General features: G+C 53.8%; 1 protein-coding gene and 1 long non-coding RNA gene across 9 annotated transcripts in view; one reads left to right on the forward strand and one right to left on the reverse strand.

Annotated features, from left to right (window-relative positions):
* The window catches only part of ESRRB (estrogen related receptor beta), a 166,361-nt gene extending 151,720 nt beyond the window's left edge, over window positions 1-14,641 (forward strand). The window contains exons 6-7 of one of the 2 annotated variants that reach the window (XM_082733625.1): window positions 5,154-5,423; window positions 11,067-14,640. In XM_082733625.1, coding sequence (XP_082589751.1) covers window positions 5,154-5,423; window positions 11,067-11,311 — 515 coding nt within the window. In that variant the 3' untranslated portion in view covers window positions 11,312-14,640. Of the gene's footprint in view, window positions 1-5,153; window positions 5,424-11,066 lie in introns of both variants that reach the window. The other variant, XM_082733624.1, reaches the window with a different exon arrangement.
* Window positions 8,987-21,405, reverse strand: part of LOC309866160 — a 204,353-nt gene continuing 191,934 nt past the window's right edge. For 4 of the 7 annotated variants that reach the window (XR_014312470.1, XR_014312471.1, XR_014312473.1 and 1 more), the window contains 4 exons: window positions 20,672-20,717; window positions 18,997-19,086; window positions 16,394-16,487; window positions 14,608-16,123 (listed from right to left, as the gene is read on the reverse strand). This is a non-coding gene — a long non-coding RNA (uncharacterized lncRNA). Of the gene's footprint in view, window positions 9,309-14,607; window positions 16,124-16,389; window positions 16,488-18,996; window positions 19,087-20,671; window positions 20,718-21,405 lie in introns of those variants that run through there. The other 3 variants (XR_014312469.1, XR_014312472.1, XR_014312474.1) reach the window with 3 other exon arrangements.

The following is a 21,405-nucleotide window of genomic DNA, read 5'->3' on the forward strand; positions in this document are numbered from 1 at the left end:
CAAAACAACAAAATACTTTTTCATGGAAAATTTTAACCATATGAAAAGAGACCAAATAGTATCGGGCACGTCCATGCATGCCACGACACGGCCCGTGTCACTTCCCCTCTGCCCTGTTTGCCATCTCCTATCCCGCATACTTAGAATGCAGCAAGAAGAACCACAGGCTAGAGTCACCAGGCAGGAGGGACCCCAGGGGCTACAGGGACAGAGAGCTGAACCTGAGCTAGGCCTTCGGGATGGTGGGCCATGACCATCAGAAGGCATCGGGGTGCCGAGAACACGAGTTTTAAGGCTGAGCCCAGAAACTGACCTGTGCACATGGGCACTGAGTGACCAGCGTGGCCAGGAGGAAGGATCATTTGAGCACAAACTCCTTTCCCAGCAGCCCGCTCCTTTCACTCCTATTTTTGAGCACACATGTTGCAGGGGTGAGTTCTGGGGGTAGCCAAGGCTGATGGCGACTCATGCAGCACTGCGGCCCTGCGTTCAAGTCCATCTACCGCAGCCTTACGCCGCACGCAGGCTTCTCCCTTGAGTCGAATTCCCCGAGCCCTGCGTTGCTCAGGGGACGAGCCCAAGTCAATAGAGGGCCCACATCCTGTTCCCCATGAGCAGCACACACGCACCAGGGGCAGCAGCCTTGAAGAGGCAGTGGGTATCCCTTGACAGACTGCAGCCTCTGGACTATTAGCCAGTAATCCCGCCACCCCAGGCGGCCCGCAGGCTGCCCCAGCCCAGGAGAGCCTTGTCCTGCCGGCTCTGCAGAGGACCCCCCAGAGGCCTCCTCCAGAAGCCCTGCTCCCAGGTAGCCACCGTCTGGCTCCCACGGGGGAGGGAATGCCAGCGGCCAGTGAAATATGGGCTGCCGAGTGACAGCAGCTGTGTCTGGAGTGGCCTCAGATCCTATAATTACATCTCCCTTTATTACCTCTGCTAATGGCCCTCCAGGTCGACAGAAACGATAATAAATTAACAGATTATGAACTCCACTTGCCACAAATTATGTGCTTTTTTTTTCTTTTCTTAAATTCTAGGAGATCATGCTGTCACATCACTGGGGGATGGGGCTTGGGAAGAGCCTGAATGTTATCAGATCAGTTGGTGCAGATAAAGCAGCTTTGGTGGTAGGGGATGAGGGGTTGGGGGCAGAGCTCCAGGGGGGAGACCTGGGGAGACCGGTGGGAGCGCCCAGCAGGACCTCAAGGGGGCAGTGTGTGATGTCAGGGCCCCGGGCCACACCAGCCTCTCTGGGCAGCAAGCCCTGCCCCAGGCCCAGAATTGCTGATTGCTTGATGGAGGAGACCCAGCCCAGCACAGAAGAGCGGAAGTGGAGGGTGCTGGGTGGAAGGGCAGGGAGGAGTGCTTCAGCCCTGCATTTGGGTTTAAATAAAAGAAAGGATATGGGCTTCTAGTACAGATGTCAGATGTGAGAGAGGAATGGATATTAGGAGTTCCAAATTCCTCATCTTTCTTAAAACATCCCTGGGAATTTCCTGTGCACGTAGAGTCCCTGTGTGCACGTCTGTGTGCACCTGTGCCTGCGCCTGCGTGTTCTCCCCCTACCATAGAGCTGTTCTTTTTTTTTTTTTAATTTTTTTTAAAGATTTTTATTTATTTATTTGACAGGTCACAAGTAGGCACAGAGGCAGGCAGAGAGAGAAGAAGGGAAACAGGCTCCTTGCTGAGCAGAGAGCCCAATGCAGGGCTTGATCCCAGGACCCTGAGATCATGACCTGAGCCGAAGGCAAAGGCTTAACCCACTGAGGCACCCAGGAGCCCCATAGGGCTGTTCTTTAACACTGCTTTATATCCTGCTTCTTTCATTTAATTATGTAACACAGTAGCACTTTCCTGGGTTCAGGCACTGTACTAAGTGTTCTCTCTGATAGCTCATTTCATCCCACAGTCCCATGAAGGAAGTATTAATATTATTCCCATTTTACAGAGGAGGAAACTGAGGCACAGAGACGTGGACATGCCCAGGGTCACAGCCAGTGGCCAGCAGAGCTAGAATTCCATCAGACAGTCTGGCTCTGGTGTCTGTACCCTTAATACAGTTATATCTTCCTTACACTCATGGGTATCTTTCCACACCCACAAAAACAGTTCTGCCTCATTCTTTCTGGTGGCTTTTAATGTGCCATTCATTTAGCTAATAATTAGGTTTATATGGTAATTACATGTATCACATTCGTTACATTTAGGTTGTTTCCTGTTCGGGGTGCCTCCCGCACTTTCCAGTTGGGGCCACGTTCGCCCATGGTTTGTCCTCAGAGCCCCTCCATCTCTCTGGCCCTTTGAACTGTCCTAACCTTGAGATCCCAGCAGACCGATCTAACAAACACCCTTTCCCAGTTATCTATGTGAGAGAAATTCCCAGTGTGGACTTGCTAGGTTGACGGGGGCAAGCCTTTTGTTTTATGCTCGATTTAGTTTTATTTGGGGAACATCTTAGTATGGACAGATTCAAAAGCCAAAACTAGATAAAAATGTGTCCACAAAACCCTCCCCTCCATCCCTGTCACCTCCCCTCCATCCCTGTCACCTCCCCTCCTTTTTCCTAGAGCTGTTTTTATTTTTCATTTTCCCTTCTAGTGTTTTTCTTCAAGGAGGTCTAGCCTTGGAGGGAGGCACAAACACTCAGAGGCGCCGGCTCCTTTCCTCCCGCTACCTGCTCTGCCCTTACCCAGAGGACCTGTCACTGGCTTGTGCACAAGGAGCAGAGGCGGCGGAATCTGGAGGAGTTTGTGACACCTGTGTCTAAAGGATGAAGAGGGTCTCACTGATTCTTTGTGGGTCCATTTTCTGGTCCCCTAAGAGTCAGGGCCCAGTGGCATTGGTTCATGCGATTCTGTTAGGAATATGCATTGGGTGTCACCTTTGTCCCAGGCCAGTTGCTGGGCAGCACAGGGAAGCCCATCCCGGCACGCAGCTGCGCTCACCTGGATGTCCTCACCACCCCCGACAGATGTCCTCTCACTTTGCAGGACTCAGGCTCCCGCACTTTCCAGCTGGGGCCACATTCGCCCATGGTGTGTCCTCAGAGCCCCTCCATCTCTCTGGCCCTTCGAACTGTCCTAACCTTGAGATCCCAGCAGAGCTCGGGGCTTGGGCGACCCTTTCCCTCTGGACTGCAAGATCTTGCACACGGGAGCCTGTTCTGGTTCCATCTTGCCATTCTGTCCCCAGTGCCTGGCGCAGGTGCCCAGTGAGGATTTGCCCAAGGAATGAAGAGACAGAAGCACGCTGTTACCTCTAGGGGTCGTACCTGCGCAGTGGGCCTCGCGGCATCTTCTCTTTTCCGGAAGCCCCTGCTCTTCCTCACCTCCCCTTTTGCAGCCTTCCGATTCAATTGTCTGTTGATTTCGCCCTGTCCACCTCCTACGTCTCCCTTCCTGATCTGTCCGCTTCCCGCGCAGCCCCCGGTGTCCCCCTGTACCCCCCTCCCCGTGTCCCTGCGTGCACACACCCTCACGAGCCGGCTGATTGGGATCTGTTAATTAATGTCGCCCAAGGCCTCTCCCGCTCAGAGGCCCGATAAGGGAAATTGGATGTCCATTCTATCTGCCTTTTATTACCTCCCGGCTGTCCCTGCCACCACAGGCTGCCACACACCCCTTGTGCACTGGGATCCAGACAGCACGCACGCACCTTACCCCCACCTCCACCCGGTGCCACAGCCTGTCCCCGAGGAGAGGCCGGTGACCGACCCAGCCCTCTCCATCGGCGTCATTGTCTGTCGGTCACTGTGGATGCCGGCAGCCAGTGATGAGCCTGGGCGGGGGCAGGGGGCAGTATAGATGCACTCAGGAGCCATGATGCCTGGCCTGAGAGGGTGCTCCCCAGCAGAGGGGAGCCCACCTGGTGAAGCGGCTTCCACCTCGGACTGCCCCCTAAAGTTGACCACGTCTGTGCTGGTTGGGAGAGGGACAGTGGAGTTTAGACTCAGGGGACAGCAGGGGAGAGTAGGACAGACTCCGTGGAAACCCAGAGCAGTGGGCCTATGCCGAAGTTCGGGACTACCCCGGGCCTCCAGCCATGCGCAGAAAGGAGAGGGGAGTCAGGCGGACAGCATGCTAATGACAACAAAACAGCAATCACAGCGACCTTCTCAGGCACCACCCTGGCTCCGGCTGGCCGGGCGATGACGCTCTGGGCTTTTTGTCTCATCAGTAACATTTGTGTGGGCTCTGAGAACATGATACAAGGTTCTGCAACCATTGTCTCATTTAGATGTCCTGCGACTCTGAAGCAGGTGCTGCTGTTCTGCCCATTTTATAAAAGAGGACACTGAGTTCGTGGCAGTTAACATAGCTTTCACGTGGTCAGCCTACAGCTAGGAGAGGGGAAGTCAGGACTCAGGCCCAGGCAGTCTCCCGAGCACGCTGGACCAGACGGTGACATAATTCTGGAGCCTTCCCCATCGCTGACCTCCTTCTGCTCTGGAGTCGGCGTCCTTGCTAGCCGGGAGGGACACTCCCATGATTCTAAGCTCACAGAATGCAGGACAGCTCAGGTCATTGTTAGGTGGAGAGTGATGGCGGGGGCAGCAGGGGTCTGACCCCTGGGGGACAGGCTGCCTGTGAGAAAGTACCCTCTGACCCTGGAGGCTCTTGAGCTCTTAGTGGCCCCAGGCTGTGGTCATGGGGAGCGGGGTTGGTCACTGGCCGGGAACAGCTGAGTCCTCTTTCCTGATTGGGCCCTTGGGTCAGCACACACAGCTGAGACTTTGCACTGAGGATCAGGTGTCCTTTTAAAACACCAAAGCCTCCCCTGGCTGAGCAGAGAGAAAAATCCACAAAGTCCTCTGGGGGGAAGGGGACCCTATACTGCTGCCTCTTGATTCTGCTATGAATTTAACAACTCCTTAAATTACAGATGCATTTAATTAATCAAAAAGCCTCTACAGACATTTCAAAAAAACAGCATAGAACTCACAATAATAGTGATAGTGACTGTCAACATTGACTGAGCTCTTGTTGTGTAAGTCTTTCGCATTAATTTCCCATCTGACTCCTTGATCGAGGGAAGGACAAGGAGGAGTCCAGCGGGGACAGAGGGCGGGGTGGGATCCGGAGGTGCCCGGGACCCCCTCCTCCAGCCAGCCCACCTGATTGCTGCCTCCCTCCTTGCCCCTTCTCTTGCCGCAGGCTTCTCGAACCTGTCTCTCGGAGACCAGATGAGCCTGCTGCAGAGCGCCTGGATGGAGATCCTGATCCTGGGCATCGTGTACCGCTCGCTACCCTACGACGACAAGCTGGTGTTCGCTGAGGACTACGTCATGGACGAGGAGCACTCCCGCCTCGCCGGGCTGCTGGAGCTCTACCGGGCCATCCTGCAGCTGGTGCGCAGGTACAAGAAGCTCAAGGTGGAGAAGGAGGAGTTTGTGACACTCAAGGCCCTGGCTCTGGCCAACTCAGGTAAGGGCAAGTGTGGGTCCCGAAGCAGGAGCTCCCAGAGGTCTTGGTGGGCGGAGCCTCTGAGCCGGGCCACCATGGCGGGGGTGCGGCAGCGATGGCGAGAAGATGCTGGAGCTTCTTATCACCAGAGACTGTGCACGGGTTGGCCTGAAGCTGAAAGGCTGGTGATGAAGGCCAGCAATCGGCAGGTGCTTCCCGAGCCCTGGATTTGTAGGACACTAGACTGGGCCTCTGATGCCTAGCCTGGCATGCTGGTTAAGAACGCAGATTTCATAGCCAAGCTGCTAAGAGTCAAATCCTGCTCCCCACCCCCCCACCCCCACCTTGGGCAAGTCGCTTTCCTCTTTGCCTCATTTTCATTATCAGTAAAATGGGAGCACTAAAGAGTCCCTACCCCACCAGATTGGGGCAGGGATTTGTTTATACAGGATTATATTATACTCATAACATGCCGGCGCATAAGTGTTAAGCTTGTTCAGTAAATTAGTTAGGAACTTACTTAATTCTTACACAACAACCCTATGAGCAAGGGTCTCCTGATTCTCTCCCCATTTTACAGATGGGGATATTGAGGCCTGGGGAGGTGAAAATTGCCCAGGGTGACACTGTTAAGGGGTGCCCAAGCTAGGACTCGATCCAAAGTCCTCTGCAAAATCAACCCCCAGCTTATAAAACTGCTCCTTGAGTCTCCTAGTCAAACTGCTCAGATACAAGGGAGAAAAACCTGCCCAACCGAGTTGGTCTGGACTCTCATTAAAAAGGAGGCTTCAGGCTGCCTGGGTGGCTCACTGGGTTAAGCCTCTGCCTTCAGCCTGCATTGGGCTCTCTGCTTGTCAGGGAGTCTGCTTCCCACTCCCCACCCCCGACCGTCTCTCTGCCTACCTGTGACCCCTCTCTCTGTCAAATAAATAAATAAAATCTTTAAAAAAAAAAAAAAAAAAAGGCTTCATGGGGCACCTGGGTGGCTTAGCTCAGTCAGTTAAGCATCTGATTGTTGATTTCAGCTCAGGTCATGATCTCGGGGTCCTGGGGTCAAGCCCCACATCGGGCTCTGTCCTCAGTGGGGAGTCTGCTTGAGGATTCCCTCTCCTCCCGCTGCTCCTGCCCCTGCTCTCTACCATTCTCTCTCTAAAATAAATAAATCTTTTTAAAAATTTATTTTTAATTAAAAAAATGAAAAGAAGGTATCACTCCATTCCTTCAGCCCCTTCCAGCTCCTGGCTGGAATCCCTGGGGAGAGGGGCTGGGCATTGGCGATGCAGGTGAGCGAGTTGGAGTGTAATCTGTGTCCACAGTTAGGGAGCGGCCCCCACTGAGCCAGGTGGGGGCAGGTGGAGAATGCAGGGGAAAGTCAGGCTCCCTGTCCTAAAGAGAGTGTGTCAGGCAAGTTTGCTATAGGGCGGCATGTGTCAGAGTTCTTGCTCAAGTCCGGGTCCGAGGGACCCAGGTTCAAATTACAGCTCTGATGCTTAGTAGCAGTGTGACCCTGGGCAAGTTGGCAACCTTCCTCAGCCCTGTCCTTGTCTGTAAAATGGGGATATCCCAATACCTCCTCCAAGCACTTTGCTGTTAAATGATCAGCTGAAGATAAAGCACTTAGGTCAGTGCCTGACCTCGAGGAAATGTTCAATAAATATTAATTATTATCATTACTATTAATATCAGAGGAAACAAATGTTATCAGCACAGGGAAGAGGGAGAGCTGGTTCCCAGGGAGAGACAGAACAGATAGGATGACCAAGTGGTTTGCTTGATCCTGTTGTTCATGTTCCGGAAGCCCTCCATCGCCGGCAAACCCAGACAGTTGGCTCCCCAGCAGATCGCTTCATAGAAAAGGCAGGAGATGCCGCAGATGCCCTGGTCAGCCCCCCTTTACTGGGTTAGTGCTCCCGTGCCCCAGCGGCTGAGTTCCGCTGCTAACAGCTCCCAGCTGTCCCTTTCCCCAAGACCTGCCCTCACCTGTCTTGCCTAGAAAGCTGAGTACGTTGGCACCTTTAGCCAGCGGTGACCCACATGAGGGAACACAAGTCTGAGCTTCTGCAGGGTGGGATCAGAGCTCTGCATGGATCAGGCCAAAGTCAAGGCCATGTTCTCACTTTGCTTGCTTCCACACTCACTCTCGCCTGCCTCTCTCCCTTCCTTTCTCCTGAAGGCACAGCCCCCAGACATCCCAAGCCCCCGAACCCTGGATTGGGGCTCTGCTTTTGGGGAACCTGAGCTAATCCAGATAGGCAAGCATTTATTTTTTTTTTTTTTAGAACTCCCTTTTATTATTAAATAAATGCAAAATGATAATGAAAATTTTACAGGCTTTTATAACAGACTCTTTACATTTTAAGATTCCAAACTGGTAGTATATTCTTTGTGAGAGAATGCCAGTCCTGTTGGGTTTTTTTGTTTTTTGTTTTTTTTAAATTTATTTGACAGAAAAATCACAAGTAGGCAGAGAGGCAGGCAGAGCCGGGTGGGGAACAGGTTCCCTGCTGAGCAGAGAGGCCGATGCAGGGCTCGATCCCAGGACCCTGAGATCATGACCTGAGCCGAAGGCAGAGGCTTAGCCCACTGAGCCACCCAGGTGTCCCCCTGTTGGGTTTTTTAAAAATGGTTTTAAATTTACAGAAGAATTGAGCAGCTGCTGCCATAGGTCTGTGCCCCCCTTCCACCCCGTCCACCACTGTACCCATGACTCCTCATCTTGTATTGGTGCAGTAATTTGTTAAAATGAATGAGCCAATATCGATACATTATTATTAACCCAAGTCCCTAGATGCCATCAGGGTTTACTTCCTGTGTGGTGTGGGTCTGCAGATTTGACAAATGGGTAGTGACAAAACTCCCCCCTTACCTGCCCTGCAGAACAGCCCCCTGCCCCGTAAGCCTGCACTCAACAACTCAGAGGGAAGCACAGGGACCAGGTCTGGCAAGAGGGGCTAGGAGCTTGCGTGGGCGGAGGGACCACAGGCAGCAGAGGAAATGGGAGTGGGAACGGTGCGATCAGCAAGGCTGCCAGGCCTCAGGGGGTACATCCTTGATTTTAGACTCTCTGGACCTTTTCATCGTTGACCTAGAGCTTGGGCTGGCCCGTGCGGGGGGAGGGGAGTGAAGAGGTGGGAGGCAGGTCAACTGTCAACCTCCTCCCCGCTGGCCTCGGCGCCTGGTTGGACCAGCTTTCAGACGGCATTTTAGCTTTGCTATCCGCTTGCTCTGATCTCACAGGCACACGTGCACACACACACACACACACACACACGTATACACATGAAGACGGGCACACAAATACAGATGTGTGCACACACATACAGAGACATGTGTGCACACATGCACATATGCTCACAGACATTTGCTTGTGTGCACACCGATACGTGCACATGTAGACACGCATGTAGATAGACGTGGTCACGAATATAGGCATGTGCATGCATAGACACTTGCACACATACAGATACAGGCATGGGCACACTGAACGCACACATATGTATGCTCAAATACACACACATATGCACGTGTACCCATGTGCACACACACATGCGGACACAGAACTTGATGACTGGCCGTGGCTTAGAAACATGAGCTCAGCAGCACCCTTGCTAGCATCAAGTGTGGCCTGAGTACACACTTTGTCACATGAGAAAAAGTGCCAGGGATCTGCCTTTCTTGCCCCATCTCCCAGGCCACAGAGCAGGTACAGGTAGTTCAGGAAGTAGGCGGAGTTTGTGCAGCCCAGGGCAGGGGGAGAGAACAGGGCGGAACCACTCACCTGGCTGAGGGGGCTGGCGCGAGGCAGAAGCGTGAAGCACATCGGAGACAGGTTGGGGTCTCAAACCCCAGCCCCTCAGGAGCCTGTGGCCGTCTTTCACCCCAAGTCCTGGGCATCTCAAAGGCTCCCTGACAGCAGAAAAAATTCATAGCCATTGATTTTGTAATTAACAGTTTATCAATGCCATCGATACAGACTCGCTGATGGATTGCAAAGAAATTAATCTTGCAATGTTATTTTATTTCATTTTTGGTCGAAGGCAGCTGCCAATTTTGGCCTCCTTGGGGAGGGTAGGGGGAGGAGCAAGGAAGCTGTCGGAGAGGCAGGGGGTCTGGATGGCCACATCCCCAGCCTTAGAGGGACAAGCGCATTGTGGGTGCACGTTCTGGAACCTGCTGGGAGTGTAGGAGTGGAGGCATCTTGGGTATGAGGCTGGTAATACCCCAGCATGCTGAAGGCACTTGCCCTAGGCTGAGTCCTCATGGTAATGATGATAATACATTTATCAGGTGCTTACTAAGTAAGTGCCTGGTAATGTGCTGTTTCTTTTAATCCTCACCACTACCCTCTGGAGGCATTTGCTCCGTTTTACAGATGAGGATACAATCTCAGAGAGCCTGAGTAACTTGGTCAGAGTAACACAGCATCAAAGATTCCAGAGTCTTATCTGCCTCATTTGGCACTTCTCCCAGGAGGAAGAGGCAGAACCCTGAAGGCATGGGCTGAGCGTGGCTGCAAAAGGTCAGACAGAAGGAGTCACAGGGGTCAGCCAGTAAACAGCTGCCCTTGGCGGTTTGGTACCTAAACTAACCCAGCAAGCACGGGCATTGCCCTGCTCTCTTGAGGACCTCGGGAGCCTTGTTCCGCCTGCCTTGGCTGCCTGCCCAGAGCTCCCAGTTCACTTGACCGATGTGACCCCCGGGGCTTCATGCCTTTGGCAGGTTGGGCACTGCGATGCAGGGTGCTGGCTCGAGCTCTTTAAGGAATATCAGAAGAAGGCGGGCTCTTTCCCTTGAGTCCAGGGATTGAATGCCAGGAAATGGCCTTGGCTTCAGCTCGGACCCCACTGTAAGCCAGCTGTCAGCAGATGCCCGCCTGCCCTGCTGGGATTTAGGCAACTTCCATTTGAACCCGTGACTCATGGCTGAGTCCAAAGCCCTCCTCGGGATTTTTAGAGGACTCCCAATAGCATCCGCTGTCACTGTGGCCCGTGCATCTGGCCATGCTGTCTCGGGCCCCGGCCCAGACCCCCGCCACAGGGCACCTGGGCACAGAGCTCAGCCCCTTTCTCTGTGTTTGCATGCTGTAACCAGCGGATGGGCTGGTGCCTGGTGGCGGCAGCAGTGACCATCCCAGTGATGATGCTGGTCATGGTGCCACCAGTGGGGCACTCACTTCGGGACAAGTACTGTTTTTAGTCCTCGACTTGCATTAATTCACTTAACCTCTTGAGGTACATGTGGCTATTCTCTCAGAAAAGTAAGGCACAGAGAAGTTAAACCCCTTGCCTAAAGTCACCCAGCTAGCAAGGGAGGTACACAGGACTCCAGCTCCAGTGGTCTGGCTCCACAGTCCACCTTGCATCTCCAGGGCATGACCAGTCTGCTCACGTCCCAAGTCCTTCAGGGTCTCTGCTGACCCCTCTTGGTGGTTTCTCAAGAGATGACCTTCCAAGGTGCAGATGGCTCCCTGGCCCCAAGCCTCGGCTCTGTCACGGGCCTCTGTGACCTCAGGCTGGCAGTTTAGCCTCCGTAGTCAAGTGAGGGGAGGGGGGCAATAGCCCAGGGCCCCAAGCCACCCCCCCCCCAAACCCCCCTGCTGAGGTCTGGCCACGCCTGCCTGCCCCCCCCGGGCTGCGCCCACTGATGCTCTCCCTATGCCGGCAGATTCCATGTACATCGAGGATCTGGAGGCCGTGCAGAAGCTGCAGGACCTGCTGCATGAGGCGCTGCAGGACTACGAGCTGAGCCAGCGCCACGAGGAGCCCCGGAGGACGGGCAAGCTGCTGCTGACGCTGCCCCTGCTGCGGCAGACGGCCGCCAAGGCCGTGCAGCACTTCTACAGCGTCAAACTGCAGGGCAAGGTGCCCATGCACAAACTCTTCCTGGAGATGCTGGAGGCCAAGGTCTGATGGCCCGGCACCTGGACCGACTCCCACCTGTGGACAGACCGGCGGACGGACCGCCGCGGAGACCTCCACAGCCACCAGCCTCAACCTTCAAGCCCTGTATCATGGCCACGGGCAGTCCCAGAGGAAGGGCTCTCTCGCCTCCTGGCTGTGCGTGGAGTCCGGAGTACAGCGGGGCAGGGGAACAGGGAGGGGAGGGCAGGGCGTGGGCTCATCTGTAACTGGCTTTTTCTTGGGTATGATTTTCCTTCTCCATGGGCAGTGCTGAGGTCTGGGCCAGGGCTGACTCCCTTGAAACTGGAGACCATCGAGGAAGTGCTCCTTCCGCCCATGAAAGCCCCAGGAGACAGTAGTGCGTATCTTAACCCCACCCCCACGCCCCCACCCCACAGGGTGGGCAGTGCTCAGTGCCCAGGACCCCACCCAATTCAGGCTGGGTGCCACTGGAAGTTGTCCCTTCCCAGAGGGCAGGGGCTTTCTTCCAGAGGCCCTGCCTACTCTGCTACTTGGGGCTCCTCCAGCGGCCCCACACCTTCCCCAGTCCCAGGGCCCCCTGCCCTGCAGCCTTTCTGCCTGGTGCACACTCCCCTCCCGATAGGGACCCCATCCAGAGAGCAGCTGCCAGAGCTCGGGCATCTTCCTGGGCACCCACCCCTTGGTACCCACACACCTGCTTGTCACCACAGCATCAAGGCCCACCTGTCCTCCCCCTCTCCTCTCCTAGGAGATCCTGCTACTTCCTGCCCCTACCTCAGCTTACACGGTGGGTTCAGGCAGCCAAGGGGATTTCAGGTCCATAGCTGGGAACAGTGCTGCCTCTGAAGAGCAGGGCCAGGCAGTATTCCACAGAGCTCCTCCTCTTGCTTGGCCCTGTCAGCCTTCTGGGCAGTTCGGAGCAGATGGGCCTGTGGCAGTTTGGGGGAGACTAGGGGCCTGGCCACCTCTGAGGGCACCCTAGGCACTGATTTCCAGGCTGGCAGTCATGGGAGGATTGTGGCAAAATGGGGAAAGGCTCAAACCAATCTTTGCTGAGCACAGAAAATCCCAGAAGCAAGATAAGCAGGTGGGGAACCCTGAAGATGGTGGGCTCGGGAAGTTGCCGGCCGGGATCCCCGTGGGGCTAGCTTCTGAGGGCAGTAGACTTCAGGTCGCCCGGTGCCCTGCATTCTGAACGGTTAGGCCAATCAGTGTCACAGGAGGGGCTGTTGCTACCATCCTGAGACTAAGGCATGACATAGCTCCCCAAATGCATTGTGAAGGGCCAGCCCTATGGGGGGACCCCCTGCTCCGTCTTCCTGTGTCACGTGACTGACCACTCCAGTTTGCCCAGGATGTTCCTGGTTTTAGCACTGAAAAGCCGTGTCCAGGGAAACCCCGCAGCCCCAGGCAGATGGGGACAGTCACCAGATTCCTGTGAGTGGCCTTGAGAGTCGGTCCACTCCGGACAGCTCTTACCAGCCCATCTGCTGAGCACAGGCTGGCCGATGGCAGCTCAGGGGGTCCCCCGAAGAGGAAGGTGGGGTCAGGCATGGTGGAGAAGGTACCCTCTGAAGCAAAGACCAGAGCAGCCCTACCCGGGGACCCAGACCTACTAGCACTGGAGAGGCTGGTGGATCGGCCTGCCCCTCGCTAGGACAGCAGGTGGCCAGGTGCTGGCTCCCACAGCCCTGCAGCCTTCCATGGGAAGCAGGTGATGCTGGTTTCACCTTGCTGCCTCTCTGCCCCCAGACACCACCCCTCTGAACTGTGCTGTGAGGTCGCCCCAGGCCTGAGGGTTAGCTGAGACCCAGAGGCTGCAGAGTGGCTCTCTGTTGGCCTCATGAACAAGATAGTGTTCCAAGAGGCCTCACAGCCAGATGAAGTGTGCTGTCTTGTTAGCCTGTGGGGAGTGCAAGGCCAAAGCCACGTGACGGTCTGCATTGGAATTACTGTCCAGGATGGCTTCATCCTTAGCTGCCTGGGCAGTCCCGAGGCGGGCTCACAGGCATGGAAGCATCAAGGGACCCACGCAAAGCCCCCCAGTCTGAGAGCTGTTAGGAGCCACACCCTAAGGTCAGAGCCCGAGATCCCTCGTGGTGAGAGGAGCTGGGGTATGCTCCTTGGGAGCTTCTCCCCCCGCCTTCTGCTGTGCTGTGTGCTTTGGTGGGGTCGGGGGGGTGGCGCTGAGGGTGGCACCTTCTCCCCCGGGTGGCACTTCCAGTGTCAGCGTGAGGCCCGAGCTGGTGGCCGGGGCCTGTGCGAGGCTGGTATCTGCGACCAGCCGTTTTTAGAAGAAGCATCTTCACTGCACTGGTTTGGGGTGGGTGGGAGTCCGTGTGTGGATGGGTCCGGGGCTTCTGCAAGCGTCCTGCCATCAGATCCTTCCTCTACCTGTGAGGGGGAGGTGGCTCTGGGCCAGCACGCGGGGCGCTGCTCTTTCTCTGAAACCCCAGTGGCCGCGGGAGATGGCTCCGGCGCACTGGGAGCTCTGGCCGGTGGGAAAGGCCCTGGTGTGTACTAACGGAGCCATCAGACGGTCAGAGATAAAATGTAGGCCAGCTTTTTAGTTGGAGGTTTTGCCAGCTCGGGGGCCTCCCTGGGAAAGGGGGCCCTGGCTTAGTGGGGGATGAGGAAGCGAGGAGAGCTTAGGATGCCCGCCCTACCCCTCCCAATGGGCAGAACGTGCTTGCCTCCCTCCCTGTCCCCAGATCTGCTGTTCATGGAAAATCTGTAAAGACGAAATTGCCCTTCTCACTTGTACTCTCATGATACAGGTCATTGAAATGAACCAAGAAATAAAATGTAAAAATCCAACCCTGGAGAAGGTGGTATTGGCTGGGTTTTGTTTGGTACCCGTGTCCCCACCCTTCCTAGAGCTTCGAGACTGACTGTGTCACACGTGAACCTGGGTGGTGGCCCCCCGTTTCTGCATCCAGAAAACCGAGGATTTCCCAGGCCACGACTGAAGAACCGAGTAGAAGACTCGAGACCGGACCGGGGCGCTGGTGGGGAGGCCAGGCAGGGCTTCAGAGTAGCCAGAATCGACACCCAGCTCCGTGGCAGGGGCCTCCCCTCTTCCCTCCCCCAGGCCCCCCGCTACCCCTGTGTGGATGGGAGAAGTCCGGGGCGGGGCGCAGGGCAGGGGTGACAGACGGGACGGGAAGACAGAAGGGCCCAGGCCCGTGGAAGAGCACCAAAGAAACGCACGATGTGGAAAGATTGTTTTATTTTCTGATAATGATTAAATGGCTGGAATGGCTTCATAAGATGTATATATTTTTTGAAATGGCGGTCCTTCTTTGCTTCCCCCCGTGTATGTATTTCTGCCTCTTGTTTGTGTTCTCCCCTGGGACCCCCCCCCCCCCACACACCCCATGTAAATCACATGCCCTAGGAGTCTTCTGTCCTGGTCCCGTGTATCTGGCATCTAATAAATAAGGAACAGCCTGTTGGAGAGTTTCTTCACCCGTGACCTTTCCGGGCTCGCTGTCCCTTGGACAGCGCTGCCCTTAGACCTCAGGCCGATGCTGGGCCTGGCTGGCTGGAGAACCGGCCTCAAGAGTTCTCCGGGCATTCAAGTAGGCGTTTTGTTTTTTTATTTTTTAAGATGTTATTTATTTGATAGAGACACAGCGTGAGAAAGAACACAAGCAGGGGGAGTGGAAGAGGGAGAAGCAGAACCCCCTGCCAAGCCAAGCAGGGAGCCTGATGGGGGGGCTCAGTCCTGGGATCCTGGGATTATGATCTGAGCCAAAGGCAGACACTTAACAACTGAGCCACCCAGGTGCCCCCAAGTAGGCATTTTAAAAGCATGTTCAGCAAAGCTTCAGAAATGCAACTTGAAAAACATAGGTAGGTCTGTGAGGCCCCCTGCTACTAGAGTTTTAACATTAACGTGAGGCATCCTAGTTAATCTACATTTTGACAGAAAAATGGAACATCACATGTATGTAAACCAAAAAGAGTTCACTGCCTTAGGATTCTGAAATGCGTCTGTGTATGCGTGATCATAATGCTGGCTGCACGAAGGACACAGATGTCATCCACACTTGGGAGCAGTGAGAAGCAGAGGGGTTGGTCTAAAAGAAAGTGAGGAGCACTGTATCAGGTTGCCTTTCATTGAAAATAAAAGACATCCTGGTTCATACCAGCTTAGTGGATTTATTGTCTTGGATGTATGTGAAGTCCAGAAATGTTGCAAGCATCAGGTAGGGTTTGATCCAGAGGTTCACAAAGTCAATAGGGCTGTGGCTCTGCTTCTTTGGTTCTCGGTTCTGCCCTCTGCTGTCTGCTTTGTCCTCAAGCTAGCCTCTTTCATAGTAGCAAGAGGGCTTCCAGCATTTTATTTCACATCGTAAGCAGAGAAAGAACATCTCTTCTTACAACCATGGAAAATATCTGAGCATCATTCTGAATCCAAATGGCTCTTGTGCTTTTCCCTTAAGGGATTACTTGTACCAGATTCAGGGGAGCACTAGTCCCCCTTAACTGTCCAGCTATTACACAAGAAGAGTAGAATTGGAAGTCTAGAAGACAACCAGCCAACCTTGATGCCCACAGAACTCATATACATGGGTAGTTCAGGCTCTGGTCAACTTTCAATAAGCTGTTTCTAAGTTTCCTGAAGCTCTTGGAAGGTCGTATTCACATAGTAGTCTTTGAACTTGATACTTAGCAAGTCTTATGCATGCAATGTTTTGTAGGAATGAAAGTACCCAGTTTGTGGATTATTTTTAGGTAATTTCCCCTCGCTACCTCACAGGTGTGTATGCATACACACTTAACACATACAGACACACACAAACACACACACACAGCTGGTATTCATGCTGCCACCTTAAGAAAAAATAGGAAAGAGACAACCATAACATCACATAACATAATCAAAATAGAAATACTTCTCGGACGATCTGTATTTTAGGATTTTCTGTACTAATTCTTCCCATCTGTATGGCTAATTGTGATCAGACTAGCTAATAAACTTCATTCATATCTTTATCTCTCTTCATTCATTCTCCAAATACTCTTTCCCCCTCTTTTTGTTACCAAATAAGTGAAAGGGGAAAATACAACATAGGGTCATTCATTCCTTCAACAAATACTTACCAAGGGTCTGCCCTGTGCCAGGCACTGTTCTGGGCATGGAGACTATATCAGTAAAGAGAACAAGCACAATCTCTTTTTTCATGGAGCGCACACTCTAGTGAGAGGAAGAAAGAGACAATGAGCACAATAAATAACCAAATTACATAGTTTGTTAGGTAAGTTCCATGAGGGAAAGAGCAGGGTATGGGGGATCAGGAATGGGGAGGCAGGATACGATTTTAAAAGAAGTGGTCAGAGCAGCCTCAGTGAGAATGTCACGTGTAATAGTAAGATGAAGAAAGTGAGGGCACATGGGTATCCAGAGAAAAAGCTCTCCAGGCAGGACCAGCATGTGCAAAGGCCCTGAGGTAGCAGCATGCCATGTGTGTTCAGTGAACATCAAGGAAGCAAGTGTGGCTGAAGTGGAACGGCTTGAGGCAAGAGGGAGTGGGGCAAGTCATACAGGGAACATGAGGCCATAGTAAGTGAGGTTTTCACTCTTAAGTGAAAGATTTTGAATAGAGGAATGCCATGATTGCACATCTCAACAGGCAACTTCGGCTGCTGGATTGATAAGACCAGGATGGTGAATGGCTTAGACCAGGGTCAGAGGAGAGAGCAGGTATGAAGGAACACTTGGGTCCTGGCTCTAATTTGAAGCCACCAAGGTTGTCATCCACTGAGGTGGAAAGAAGCAGAGAAGGCAAGTCTGGGGGCCAGGTGGGAGAATCAGCCGCGTTAAGTTGGAGATGCTGCTGAATGTCCAGGCAGAGACGCCGGGAAGGCAGCAGGCTATGCAGGCAGGTAATAGGGAGCAGTGAGTAAACTTCATTGATCACAGATGTTCAGACAGGATCTTTGTCAGCCATGAATTCCCTTTCACACCCAGTCACCGCCCTCCGTTGCTCTCTCTCTAGCCTCAAAAGCAGTCAGCCAAATGCCCAGCCCATCTGTGCCAAGAGCCCTTTCGCAGCTGTCACAAGGCAAAGTGAAGGCACCGGGGCTTTCATTTGGGTCCTGAAGAGTCTCTCCCCACTTCCCGTGTGGAGAAGAGAGAAAACCAGACCTTCCCACAGGCAGACGTGACAAGCCCCCACGATCAAGCTTGGAGCGAGGCCAAAATAGGGTAGAAAGGAGGGGCAAGCCAGGCTCTTTGGCTGGCCCAGGAAGACGAGAGAATGGACTGCACTTCCACTCCGGGGCCCATTCTTAAGGCCCCGCATTGAATGGAAGTCCTAGATGAAGCCCCAGTGCCCAGCCACTCACTGCTAAAGAAAACAACAATCCAGTGAGCTACAGAATAGCCCAAAGTGCTCCAAATCTCTGCTCCCCTCAGCTTGGTCCACACCATTTGCAGGACATCACATTTTTAATGCGCTGCAAAGCTTCATCAGAACCTCTTTCCTCGTCTCCCTGCCCCGCACAGAGCCGCTCCCATAGATCTTTCTCGGGCACCTCCAGACTGCCCCAGCTTGGCCGGCTCAGCCTCGGGGGCTCTTCCTCGCCTAGGCCGGCTTAGCCTCTGGACTTCCTTCCATTCTCCTGCAGGACCCGAGGGAGGGCCGGAAGCTGATGAAGGGAGCAAAATCTCCTCGCTTGCACAGGGTATGTCGGGGGCCAACCGGAGGAAGAGTGAAAACCCTACCACCTCCTACACTTTATTCTGCCTCTGCTGCAAATTCACTTTGCTCCCAAAGGACAGAAGCCCCTGGAATCCCAGAGAATCCCTGCCCGTGGGCTTGGCCAGGCACAGGAGAGTTGCACAGAACCGGGACGAGCCCTTCTGGGGACCTGCCTCCAAGTTCCCAGGCAGGGAGTTGTATCTTCTCTCAGCAAACACCCAGAAAGGCAAATTCTTTCCGATCCCAGGTGTGCCTCCCTCATTTTTCCCAAGCGACTCTGGTCACTTCGGCCTGCCGTCTTTGCACATTCATTCATCACCTGGCAGGGAGTGAGATCTGGGGAGCACGGTGGGTGCTGCTGCTTTGGCAGAGAAGATGAACTTCGAACTAGCGGTTTGCAAGGGTCTCTTATGCAGGAGACTTTCCGTGACCCCTGGGAGCAGGAGCAGGTAACAAGGGACCAATGAAGCCTTTGGATGGGGGAGGTTTGGCCAAGGAAGCCAAATGGCAGAAGCAGGCAGAGACTGAAATTTTGAAGTGGAGGGAGTGAGGGCAGGCCGTGTGGGGTGTTTCAGGGAAAGAGGGAGCTGTCCAGGACGAGACAGAGAGAAAGAGGTGTTCCAGGCTTGCTCAAGAGACCGGAGAAGAAAAGAAAGACCGTCTGATTGGTGGGTGGCAGAGGAGAGGCAAAGAAGAGGAGCCAGCCTGCCCGGGACTTGGACAGCCTTGCTAAAGACACTGCTATCTCAGAACAAAGGGGAAACAAACCCTGGCAGAGTTTGAAGCAAGGGAGGAACATCATCAAATCTGTCTCTCCCACTGAGATACAGTGGTTCAAGCTTTCTGTCCTCAACGGATTGGCTGCCAAGCCAATGATGTTACTGTATCCCGGACACTTTACACAGGTTGTCCCCTCCATTCCCCACGAGTGTTTGACGTACATGCTGCCGTCTTCATTTTATAGGAGCTTTCAGCTTCAGAAAGCTTAACCAACTTGCTTACAGTCACAGAGCACGGATTTGAATCCAGATGTGTACAGGTTCATTTCAAGCCTCTTTTCTTAACTGCCATGCCGTGTTTCAGACCAGCCACCTGAAGGGTCAAATAGTAGGTGCTCAACACGTGTCGATTCCTCTCGCCCACTCCTCCCACAGCAGGGAAGCACCCAGCCTCACAGAAGCCACCCCTTGCTGCAGATGCCTGCCCCCACCCCTGCCAAGGACAGCTTGCTGCCCGTCCACCTCAGCTCGCTCATATTTGTAGCTGGACAGGAAAGGAAGGAGAGGCCCAGAACAAGTATTCTCAGCAGGCTTCTGTGCCCTGTTGCTCATGTGCCCGACAGCGGTATTAGATCCCCTCAAGTCATGCCCCTTGTAAGCAACTGAGCTGGGAGGGTGCTGCTGGCCTTCAGACCATATTACTGGGGACAAAATTCCAGGGACTTCCTACCTTATTCTTTCCTGCTTGTCTTCGGGCGGTGGGGGGGAACATTCAGCCTAACATTATGGACCAATATTATGGTGACTTTTTTATCATCAACACTAAAGGTCTCTGGGGAGAAGGCTTAGCCTTGTGAAGAGGAGAAGTCTCAGCTGTGTGATATCAGAAGTGAGAGCTTCGAGAAGGAATCCAGGGTCCCCCAGACAGAACACTGAGGACATTAGGGGCGACTGGCATCTTGGGAGGGGGAGGTGGACATAGATGTTTGGAGCGAGTATCTTGTGTCTCTCAAACCACGTTGGCAGGTGGTTGGCTCCGGCCAAGGTTACTCTGCAGGATCTCCCGCAGGGCGGGCCTGGGAGAGGGGGTCGATGTCAGGCACCTATGAGGGAGCCAGGGATCGACGTCCTTCCTCATCCTAGGGAACATGCAACCCACCCCCTGCTCCACACCACGGTCAGTACTGTGCCGATGCAGTGGCATGTGGGGAGTGAGCAGGAGGCCAGTCGAAGAGAGGGACTGGGGACCGATGTAGTGGAAAATGCTGGCCAAAAGGAAAGAGAACTTGGCTCTGAGGAAATGTTCCTGGAAGGACACAAAGCTCCCCGGGCTTCCTCTGGAAATTGCTTTGTTTAAAATGCAAAGTGCCGATGTGTTTAGATGACATCTCTGCATCCATCACCCTATGCAAATACCGACCCTGGGGAAGAGGGGCCCCTGTAAGTCACTCCGATCCCCCTAATCGAGTGTGTGTGCTGACGGCAGGGTGAGGGAGCAGCGCGGGGGCGGGTGACTTAGCTCGCCACCCAGGAGAGGCGTTTGATAAAGGGTGAGGAGGGAGAAGGAAGCCCAGCCCTGGGGGGCAGGTGGGTCGGTGGGGCCACATCTGTGTCCAGCCCAGCGGTAGAAATGAGCTCGGCCCCCCTGCACCACCAACCCCTCCCCAGGCTAGCTGCTCATGGAAGCGGGATGTGGGGTGCGGGATGCAAGCCGCTGAAGGACAGAGCTCTAAACAAGGAACTGCCAGGCTCAGGGACAGTGAATTAAATCCTCTGGTGGAGCCCTTGCCTGAACACTCTGCCCTGGGGAGAGAGGCTGCAGAAGACTCCGGGTTGGGGGGTGGGATGGGGCTCCTCAGCTAACGGCCCCCATCCCTTGTCTCTATCAATCACCATACCGGAGCCTTCTGTGCAGTGTTCCAGACTTAGCTTGTACACCTCCAGGGACAGAAACTCACCGTCCTTGTAGGATTCCCGGAGAAGATCCGCGATGCCCAGATACACCTGAATGTCAGATAAACAAGGAATGATCTTATTATATAGTCTAAGCATGTCCCAAATATTGCATGGGATTATTAGGTTTTTTTTTGTCTGAAATTTCAATATAACTGGGTGCCCCACATGCTTCTTTGCTCAGTCTGGCAAGCCTACATCCTGAACAATCCATTCCATTTTCTGCAGACATCTGATCACTAACTCGTGGGTTGAGCCTACCTCTGCTTTTCTTTTGTTTCTGCCCAGCTCCCTACCTCCCCCTCAATCCTACTCCTCTCCCCCCAACTCCATCCGTTTCTGTGTTATGGGCCACATGCTATGAATTCGCCTCCTTTTATCTGTCACAGATTACCCCCTACCTCCCACCACCCATAAGTTTCTCAGCCCCATCTCCTTAGCTTCTGCCTGCTGCCCTCAACCCTGGGGAGCTCTGCTCAGCCTGGCTGCTGCTCCCCTAGCTACACGCATTCTTTAATATGCATTCCTGGACTCAAACAGGTAGGTATTCGCTGAGTTCCTGCTACACGTCTGACCCGTGGCTAGACACTGAGGATATACTAGTAAACCAGACAAGTGGGTCTGTGCTCCCCCGAGCTTCCTTACTAGTTGGGTGAGACAAATTTAAGAAAAAGAAGCAGCAGCTAATGAAGTAATTATAAGCGTGAGCACTAGAAAAGAATAAAGGAACTGGGATGGA

Source organism: Mustela nivalis (genome assembly GCF_964662115.1).
Source record: "Mustela nivalis genome assembly, chromosome: 6".
In the NCBI taxonomy this organism is placed as follows: domain Eukaryota; kingdom Metazoa; phylum Chordata; class Mammalia; order Carnivora; family Mustelidae; genus Mustela; species Mustela nivalis.